Here is a 10,274-nt window from a genome sequence, read left to right as displayed (position 1 = left end):
CTCTGCCAGAGTTCTGGTTTCCCCTCTCCCTTTGGGCCTGGATGCTATGCCTGATAGCAGTCCTCTTTGTGCTCTGTGGGGTTATCAGGGTGTCAAATGTAGACTGGCTGACCAGATCCTTTTCCATCTAGACCAAGATATCTTCAAGGACCAAAGGGTGTTCAATAAATAACAGACAGCAAGCAATCAGAGCTTCTACTGGCTAAACTGAGATCTTCCAAGGCTTAAGAATTTGTGGAGAGCAGAGAAGAGTTTGGGGCCAGAGATGAAAAAATCTGTGTCAAGAAACTTTTTCTTTTAAATCAATCTTCATGTTGTTTAGTTACTTCTTCTTAGATTCTCAGGTTAACCCAACTTCAAACTCAAGTAAGAATCCAGTTACCCTAAGAGTAGTTAGTGACAGAGCAGGTTTTGTGTGTGGGAAGAGTGAATGAGGAGGTCTGAGAGAGCAGGGCAGAACCGGTTGAGCCAGTTATAACACTCCCTGGGTTCCATTCACCACATCTACTTTTTCAAGTAAAGGTGGACATGAAGTTGAAACCTTCTCCAGGCTCTTCTCAGTCCTGGATTTTTCAGGATCAGATGCACCGAATGACCAGCTGGGTAGGCAGTCATGATAAAGTTGCACAAACTATTCCAGAAGCTGTAGGCATCAATGATGTTTGACATGGAAATAAACAGAGCCAGTGCATTGGTAATGTAGAGGATGAGAGCGTAGGTAATTGACTTGATGGCACCCAAGTGAGCCTCCATGCTGGAGTCTCTGGATCCTGTGGTGCTGTTTTCCATGTGCAGGGTGTGCCTCTTGAGTGAGGCGATCAGCAGAGTGGCTGCCAAGATGAACATGGTCAAAGGAATGAAGATCCCCACATAATATAAAAAAGCCAGGTTGACCACATTGGTCTCAGAGTAGTATTTCTTCTTCGTGGAGTTGGAGGAAGGAATGGGAACAGAATTGTTCACGTACACATTGAAGACGTCTTTAGAGAAGAAGGAGCTCAAGCAAATGGAAACCAACACTGACAGACTCATGAGCTGAGGCATCAGCCCTATGATCTTCCGCTTCATCATGAGGAACAAAGGGTTAGTGAAGTTCGCAATTTTAAGGCAATAGAAGACATTGAGCCAGGCAGCAAACCAGAGGTTACAATAGTTCAGAAACACAGTGCTAGCTTTGAAGAATTTATACGCGACATTTTGGTTATAAATGCTCCTGAAGAATAGACTACAAGTAATCCCTACCATTAGCCAAATCTGTAGCAAGAGCCTGGAAAAACTCAGCATCAACATAAGGTGGTCACCAGTGGGGAATCTTTTGCTCCTGACCCATTCGGTCCCATAGATGATGGTGATAAAGCCATTGCCAATGATACCAATGCTAGAGAATATTGTAGAGATCACAAAAGTGAAATAGGCTTTATACCTGGAAGAATTATTGTCAGTAGCATCTATGATTACTCTCGCCATTCTGTCTGACTCTGACCTTTAGATTCCTCACCGAGAAGTGATATCTGCTGCGTAATCCTCCCACAAGTCAGTGTTACAGCAATACTCCCTCTCTTAGCCGATAGTCATTTCCTATTTTTCTTCATTTGCTTGCCACATGACCACAGGTTAAGAGGCTTGACATGCAAATTATGAAAGAATTTGGTTACTGACTCTGATCTATTTCATAAATGCCCATTTGTTTGGAGGTTTCAGAAGCTTATTAAACAGAACTTACAATGAATGTCTAGCACAGCATCTCCACATCTTTCTTTCTTCTTATTTATTTATTTATTTATTTATTTATTTATTTATATATTCAACAGAATCCCAACTTAGGAATCTCAGTGTCTCAGCTTTTTTTTTTTTTAACCTATCTCACAAGACTTGTGCTACTTGTTTATTATTTGTAAAAACATCCTGCTGTCTCATGTTTCCTTTCCTTGCTGCCCAGGCTGGCTTATGATTTTGTTGCTACTGCTGCCTAAACAGCACGGATTATAGGCATGCACCGCTGTGCTCAGTCTTCTTGCTTTCTTTCCTATTGCCCATAATTTGCAAGAAATTTTAGTTTTTGCAGTTATCATGTAAGCAAAGAACAAACTCATTTTAACCTACACATGAATATCTCTCACTTAGAATGACATGTCTTCTGTAAAGGCCTCAGACAGTACGCAGAAAAGGCAAAACAGGATGATGACACAGTCCTCCTCTGAGAGGATGGCTTTGTCTACCTCTGGTCACTGTTCAGATGTAAGAGCATAAAAGAATTGTCTGTCCTGTGAGGACCAGCAGACTGCTTGGTGTGGCTCCATGTTCCTGGTCACCTGGTTCCCCAAGCAGCACCAGCACTCTTCATGCATCCAGAACAATTTTGTTTTTTTAGTTTGCATGGTTTCTTGATTGACTCTGGTCAATGATTTTGTGCACCGAGTTTTATGTTAGTCTGTTACAGCTGGAGTCATCAGAGAGGAGGGACCCTCAGTTGAGAAAACGCCTCCGTAAGACCGGGTTGTAGGCAGCCCTGGAGTGATGGTTCAACCATGAAAGGCAAAGCTCATAACCAAAACAAGAAGGTCAGGTTGTAGGTGAACCTATAGAGCATTTTCTTAATTAGAGATTATGGGCGGTGCCATCTCGGGGCTGGTGGTCCTGGGTTCTACAAGAAAGCAGGCTGAGCAAGTCATACAGAACAAGGCAATAAGCAGCATTACCTCATGGCCTCTGCATCAGCTCCTGCCCTGCTTAAGTTCCTGACCTACTACTTTTGAAGATGGACAGTTATATGGAACTGTGAATGAAATGAAACCTGTCCTCTTCAACTTGCTTTTGGTCATGGTACTTCATCCTAGCAATAGTAACTTTAACTAAGACAGGTTGCTTGTTTTTAACAAGGACTATGCTTTTCAGTTGAACAGTAGATAGCCCACTTCTTATCCAGATTTGGTATCAGCTACCATTTGCTTATGAGCTTGTCCTATTATAGGAAAAAATGGTAAATCATCAATTTTCACAACCTCAAAATAATTTGATTTAAAATAAAGAAGTTAAAAGCTTATTACGATACAACTGAGTTTTGTTGCTGAATATGGTGGGATTTGCTTGTTATTTCAGCATTCAAGGTGCCGAAGCACGAGGATAACAAGTTTGAGGATGCATCGAGTTGCACACAGCAAGACTGGGTCTCAAACAGACAAAACAAAAATTAAACCTAGCCAAATTATATTGTGGTACTTGATTTTGTTTGTATAAAAATACTACTAGACAAGATGACTAGACAAAATGGCTAAAGTATTCTTTAGAGAAAAAGAACTCCTAATTTCAATATAGAGACTTACACAGGAAAGCTCATAGCTGCTTTAGCCATCACAGGCAGGAATAGGAAGGAGTATTCATTGACCAGTTTGACATTTTCTGTAAGAGACTCACTGGTTTTAGTTATCTCTCCCAGGAGAGGAGTGTAGTGAGTGTCAGCAGCTCTTACCTACATCCTTTTGTTTATTTTATCTGAACATACATAAGTTGGCGGTAAATAATACAATGTACAAACTTCTCACATGTAACTGTTGATTTCCATCTTTCTGGTACCATTTCTGTTGGTTTTCATTCACGCCTTTCTTTACTCTTAAGATGTGAGAGCAGAAGGGCATGCTAGGCAGGATCTTCCTGCAACCACAGAGACTTGAGCAAGACGGCAGTAGTCAGTGGTTCTGGGGATGGGTGCTCAGAATCTACACAGGCTGCAAGTCTAAGGTTGCCAAGGCCAAGTCACTCATCATTTTCTATTTGTAGTGGTGCCAACCCATATTTTTAAATTGGAGAGCTAGATTAAAAGTGTACTGGCTTGAATGTAGTTCCTAAAGTTCATGTGTTAGAAACCTGATGCCCAAATGCAACACTGTTGAGAGATGGGATTTTTTTTTAAATATTTTTTATTCATTTTTAGAGAATTTCATGAATCTGTATGATGTAATTTGATCATGTCCATCCTGTTGAACTCATCCCAGTTGTTCCCAACACATTTCCCACTCAATTTCATATTCTTTTTAATGACTTACTGAGTCCAACTAGTGCTATGTGAAAATATGGACATGAGTATAATCTCATCCTTTAGAGTGTGGACAACCTATCAAGGGCCACACAACCAAAGAAAGCTGACTTTCTATTCCCCAGCATCTGTCAGCCACCAACATTTCTTCAGCTGAGGCTGGGGCATTGTGAGCTCCCCTCTCATATATGCTGGAATTTCCAGTGACTTAAAATTGCGTATCTACCACAGTTGTTGTGAGAGTCTGGGTGCCAACCTTGGTGCTAGCTTGACTAGAAGACATTGTTTCCCAGCATTCCTACCCAACCTCCAACTCTTACAATCTTCCTACCCCCTCTTCCAAGATGTTGGAGGGTGGGTCTTGGAGAGGGGGTGTGATATACTTGTTTCTTCTAAGTCTGAACACTTGAGAGGGGATTATACAAGGTGATTAAATCATGGGAGTTCTGTCCTCGTGAGTAGATAGGTATTATTTCAAGCAGTATGTTTATTATAGAATTGAGTCCATCCACTTCCTGCTTACTTTTTTCCCGCCTTCTTCCATGGAAGGATGCAGCAAAAAGGTCTTTTCCAGATGAAGAATACCTGGCCTTGCAATTCTCAGATTCTAAAACTAATGAAAATGTTAACAGTTCAGTTTATTTTCATATTTGGTTGAAATCCTATCGTCCTCCTTTCTCTTACTTAGTCGTCGCGAAGACTGCCTGAGAGCAGCATGTGCTCTAACCACTAACATCTCCATAATCTTACCCCACATTCACCTTCCAATGCTGTCATAGTGGAAATCACATATTACCGTGAGGCTTGTAAGGGGCATTTAAACAAAGTAGTCTTTTATGCCCAGGATGTGACATAGACATTACTGCATGCCGAATTCCACTTTCTTCATCTGCTTATTCTCAGTCTTTCAAAAAACTGTCAACTCAAAGGCTTGTGCTCAGGAAACCTGTTACTGGTACATTGTCACTTCCCAGATCGGATGAGGACTCTAAGTCACTGTAATAGAGTGAAACAAACAAACAAAAAAGGACCCTCTAATGATATCTTAATCCCCCCAGCCTGTAGGTATTAAATTATATGGCAAAGGCTTTGCAGATGAGATTAAATTAATGTTTTTAAGATGAGAAGATTATCCTGGCTTATCCAGATGGTCTCTGTATGTAGTTAAATGTATCCCTCCTCTCTCTCCCCAAAACAGAGGGAACTGTGGTACTCCTCCACAGAGGAGAAGGCCAGGTGAAGAGAGAGAGAGCAGTCTTGGAGGTGAGACTTGAACCTAGAGTGGCTCCCAGGAGCCCAAGGTGATGTCCCTAGTTAGTTCCTTGGGCAGCTGAGCATAGGGAACCTGAAGTGACCCTATCCTATAGCAATACTGACGAATATCTTGCATATCACCATAGAACCTTCATCTGGTGATGGATGAAGATAGAAACAGAGACTCACACTGGACTGAGCTCCCAAGGTCCCAATGAGAAGCGGAAGGAGGGAGAAGATGAGCAAGGAAGTCAGGACCATGAGGGGTGCACCTACCCACTGAGACAGTGGGGCTGATCTATTGGGAGCTCACCAAGGCCAGCTGGACTGTGACTGAAAAAGCATGGGATAAAACCGGAATCTCTGAACATGGCAAACAATGAGGGCTGATGAGAAGCCAAGGACAATGGCTCGGGGTTTTGATCCTACTTCATGTTCTGGCTTTGTGGGAGCCTAGCCAGTTTGGATGTTCACCTTCCTTGACATGGACGGAGGGGGGAGGACCTTGGACTTTCCACAGGGCAGGGAACCCTGACTGCTCTTTGGACTGGAGAGGGAGGGGGAGAGGAGTGGGGGGAGGGGGAGAAGGGTGGGAGGAGGGGGAGAAGGGTGGGACGAGGGGGAGGGAAATGGGAGGCTGGGAGGAGGCGGAAACTTGTTTTTTTTTCTCAATAAAAAAAGAAAAAAAACAAAAAAAAAAAAAGAAAAAAAATGGAGAGATGTGTCTACAAACCAATGCAGGCCAGCAGCTCCCAGACATCACAAGAGTCAAGGAAAGAGCACATCCCAGGGCTGGTGATGTGAGACTGGTAGAAGCTAGAACTAAAAAAGAATAAATTTCTTCTTAAACCATCAAAACAAACAAACAAACAAAACCAAGACAAAACTCTGTCTGCCTTTATTGGCTGGCACGGGAGTCATCTTTCCCTCTTCAAATCCCAGCTAGTATGGGAGGCAAGAGAGAGTGTCTCTTTATTTCATTGGCTGCTCTTATCTGCATGCTTTCCCAGGGTTGTTGCTTCCTTGGCCAACACCATCTAACTATGTAGCCTTTCCGAATGTCAGGTATACATGTGTTGTGTGGCAACATGTGTTGAGTTCTTCAGGTGGCTTTGCTGTAAACTCTAGTCTGCTGCTGCTAACCCTTCTTTTTATGTAAATAGATTTACTCTTCTTTTTTTTGTAAATAGATTTGGGAAGAAGCTTGCATTGGAATCAGGGCTGGTTGCAGAAGAGCTGGTGCTGAAGCCTTTTAATGAGCCCTCTAACTAGCATTTAGCTTTAGACATCGGCTGCTTTCTTTTGACCTATTGTCTACCTTCCTCGGGTGTACCTAGTGGCACTGTCTGAATTTCCCAAAGAACTTGTGAGAAACATCCATGTCCCCATGCCACCTTAATGGATTTTGAATCTTTCTTCTGGAGAATAACAAGACACCGCAAGGCACTGGATTTGGTGTCGAGCATGTTAAGACCCACCGCCCTTTAAGGAGACTTACCTTCATTTTTCATGTGGGTTTTAGAGTCAATTCTGAGACAACAGAAGCAATGACACTCTGTGTGCTCTATTTGTGGAAAAAGCTCAGTGATTTTTGGGGTAAGACTAAAGAAAATGTATTCTTCTATCAGGTATAAGGAAATATGATTGAGGGGCAAAGGTATAGGAAATCATTGTACTATTTTACAATACAAAGATTTTTGATTTGTAGAGTCATATTCAAAATATAGTGTTAGCATAATTCTTAGATACATATTTCTATAAAAAGAAGGGAAAAAAAACTAGACCCTAGAGGGGCATATATTCCACTTTGTCCATTAGTGAGTATTTTATGTATGTGTTTGGCAAAGAATGTGATGGCAGAAAGTAGTCTGGAAGCCATTATGATAAACCAAGAGACCGTAGGAACAAAGACCAGCAACATGGAAAAAATAATGTGCTATTCAAATTTAATGAAGCGAAAAGACAATCGAAATGTCAGCAAGATTTTATCTCAGTTGTTTATAAAAGAAACAGTTATGTATCTAAGTGAAATATCTACCCATAGTATGAAATTCTTTACAGATAACAAGTTGTGGAAGCGTCTGTTGAATGTAGTGGAAATCCTACAAAGGTATTAACATGCATAAATATACATGTGACCAGAAACACTGTTGCTAACATGCTAAATGGCATTGTTATAGCCACACTACTTAAATATGGATAAGAAATCAAAAGATAGATTATGTAAAATGTTTTGCTTTTGCATATTATCCACATGAATATTTAAAATATGTTAATGCAATAATTAACTTTATTTCTTCACTATGGTTGCGAATTTTTATGACTGGAAACATTTTTGAAGTAACTGGATACCGGGAAGCAGTTCAGAAATTAGCTTTTGTGAAAAGAGGAAGCTTTCAAACAATTGAATATAGATTTGCGTGACTGTGTGACGCTGTTTCTGGGATGTATGGAGTTAATACTGGACTTGCAATGAAACTTGAGTTTTGTGTGGCAAGTTATGTAAGGACACAGGCTTTGCATATGCTCATTTGCATTATTCAACAGACATTGCTTTTTGCTAAAAGTTAAAAATGGAAGATGCCACAGACATTGCTCACCACTTGTACTAAGTCTCCTGGTCAAGCTGGAGACACAGACTTGACCATCAGTTACATAGCACAGAGTCCACTCACTGCACGTAGGGCTGGAGGCTCGGTCACAGCAGAACAAAAGGACTGCTGTTGATCCGTAGAAAGAAATAAACTTATGTCATCTGACTGGAAAATGTGCTTATGCTGGGCAGAGGAGATTGTTATCATACAATTGGTCTGTTGAGTAGACAAACCCTGTGAATGTTTCCCTCAAAGGCAACCACAGTGGTTATAAGGCACTATGTGGAGATGCAAGTGGCATTTACTTTCCTATTTCTTTTTTTAAAAGTGTGTGTGTGTGTGTGTGTGTGTGTGTGTGTGTGTGTGGTGTAGTTCTTCAGAATGTTATCAAGGGCATGAAGAAACCTGGTTTATTCTTTTCAAATGCTCATTGAGTTCAGATTTGCGGAGGCGTTCTCCTGGGGTTCGGTGAGCCACAAAATCATTGTACCTGTGCAGTGAAGTTAACTCCTGGCGTCACAGATGATGCAAGATTTAGTGCAGTGACATTTGAAGGCTGAGCACTTACAATCTGCTAAGGCTAACCGGCAACTTGACAAGATCTAGAACTTCCTAGGAGCCAAATCTGAGCATGTCTGTAAGAGAGTTTCTAGATTGGATTGACTGAGGCAGGAAAACCCTCTTAACTGTGGGAAGCTCTGTTCCATGGATGGAGATTCTGGGATGAACAAAGAGGAGAAAGGTCACTGAGTACCAACATTTGCTCTCTCTGCTTCCTGACTGTGGACCTAATGTGACCAGTAACCCCATGTCCACACTGCCTGACCTTTCTTGCTTCAGTGCTCTGTGTTTCCCTTATGCCAAAGCTTAACTAAACTTGCCTTTCTTTACTTCTTTTTCTTCGTTTTTTTGAGATAAGGTTTCTCTGTAGCTTTGGAGCCTGTCCTGGAACTAGTTCTTGTAGACCAGGCTGGCCTCGAACTCATAGAGATCCGCCTGCCTCTGCCTTCCAAGTACTGGGATTAAAGGCGTACGCCACCACTGCCTGGCTTGAAAACATGCCTTTTTTAAGTTGGCTTGTCAGATACTTTGTCACAATGGTAAGAAAAATAATTACTATGAAAATACTCTTTAAAAAATTACTTTTTAAATAATATTTTTATTTATTCTTTGAAACTTTTGTACATATCTTGATTGCATCACCTTCCATTCGCCGACTCGTTTTCCTCCTAATTTCAGATTTATTCATTTACTTTCCTTTGAGTTCTGTTATTGCTGCCCATATGTGCATGGGTGTGAGAGCCATCCACTGGCATATCGACAATATATCAATAGCCAGAATCTAAAAGAAAAGTGACTCTCCTTCTTCTAGCAGCTATCAACTGTCAATAACTACTCAGCTAAGAATGAGACCAGGTAGCCCCTCCCAACATGTGCTTAAAATTAAGGCCCAGTAAATAGCTTTGGGAACAGTTCTTTTCCATTGTTAGACTACAAAGCTCTAAATATGTGAAACTCCGCATTTGCCATTGTGAGTGGTTTCTAACAAGACTGAATTCTGTGCTTGTATTGCAAGGTGACATATTTAACATGTAGTTTGGGCATCAAAGAAAGTAAAAAAATTCTGGCTTTAAAACAAAAGGTAATGCATTGTGAGAAAACTGTTAAAAATAAAATATATTTAGCTTTCTCTAAGTAATGGCCTTATGACAGCCATCATATGCACACACTTAAACAGGGTTTGGCAAGCTGAAGCGGTTATTCTCCAAGCAGTTAGTTTGGATTTTCTTATGCTAGCCATAGATCTTTATGTCTTTGGTTTCTGTAGATTCAGAAGTCTTCAGTGACCCCGTCAATGTGAGTCTGGCACCTTCAAGGAGTTATGTAAGACTTAGCACTTTTCACCACGAGATGGAGCTGATGAATGAAGTTTTCTCTAAGGGAGCAATTCCTTAGTTCATCCACTGGTGAGCAATCATGGTCTGTCTTTCTTAGTGGGAGCCTGGAGGAAATCCTTCTTCATTTTAGGCCGTTGGCTAAGAGTTTTACCAATCCAACTTTTATAGGGAGATTTCTTATTTTTTGTTATCATGGTCAGGATTATATATTTTTCATCAAGTATTATCTTTTTAAACTAAATGGCTATGCTTATTTTTGAAAAGTAAATTGCAAGCAAAAATTCTAGCATTTGAAATGAATTTCAGGCAACTGCAGAGTCTATTTCTAAATAAAATAGGAATCAGAATAATAGAATAACGGCTTGTGAGAGCAAGTGTAACCCTAGAGTCCTCCATTTAGGGCAAGTAAACCAAGCAACGAGTCGCCAAAGGCCATACACCCATTGAGCTCATGTTCGGAATATCAAGGAATGAGTTTTGACTGGTGTTTTCATA

The 10,274-nt window shown here is 40.9% G+C and overlaps 1 protein-coding gene across 1 annotated transcript; it reads right to left on the bottom strand.

Moving 5' to 3' along the window:
- Window positions 1–504: 504 nt before the first annotated feature.
- On the bottom strand, window positions 505–1,467 carry Tas2r40 (taste 2 receptor member 40). Its single transcript, XM_041634287.1, has one exon. It carries the CDS (start codon window positions 1,465–1,467, stop codon window positions 505–507), a length of 963 nt encoding a protein of 320 aa, XP_041490221.1.
- Window positions 1,468–10,274: the final 8,807 nt, after the last annotated feature.

The sequence above is a fragment of the Microtus oregoni genome, unplaced genomic scaffold (assembly GCF_018167655.1).
Source record: "Microtus oregoni isolate MIOR12 unplaced genomic scaffold, Mior012 000046F_ref0000063, whole genome shotgun sequence".
In the NCBI taxonomy this organism is placed as follows: Eukaryota; Metazoa; Chordata; class Mammalia; order Rodentia; family Cricetidae; genus Microtus; species Microtus oregoni.
The sequence above is the reverse complement of the archived record's forward strand: the minus strand, read 5'-3'. Positions and strand labels throughout refer to the sequence as shown.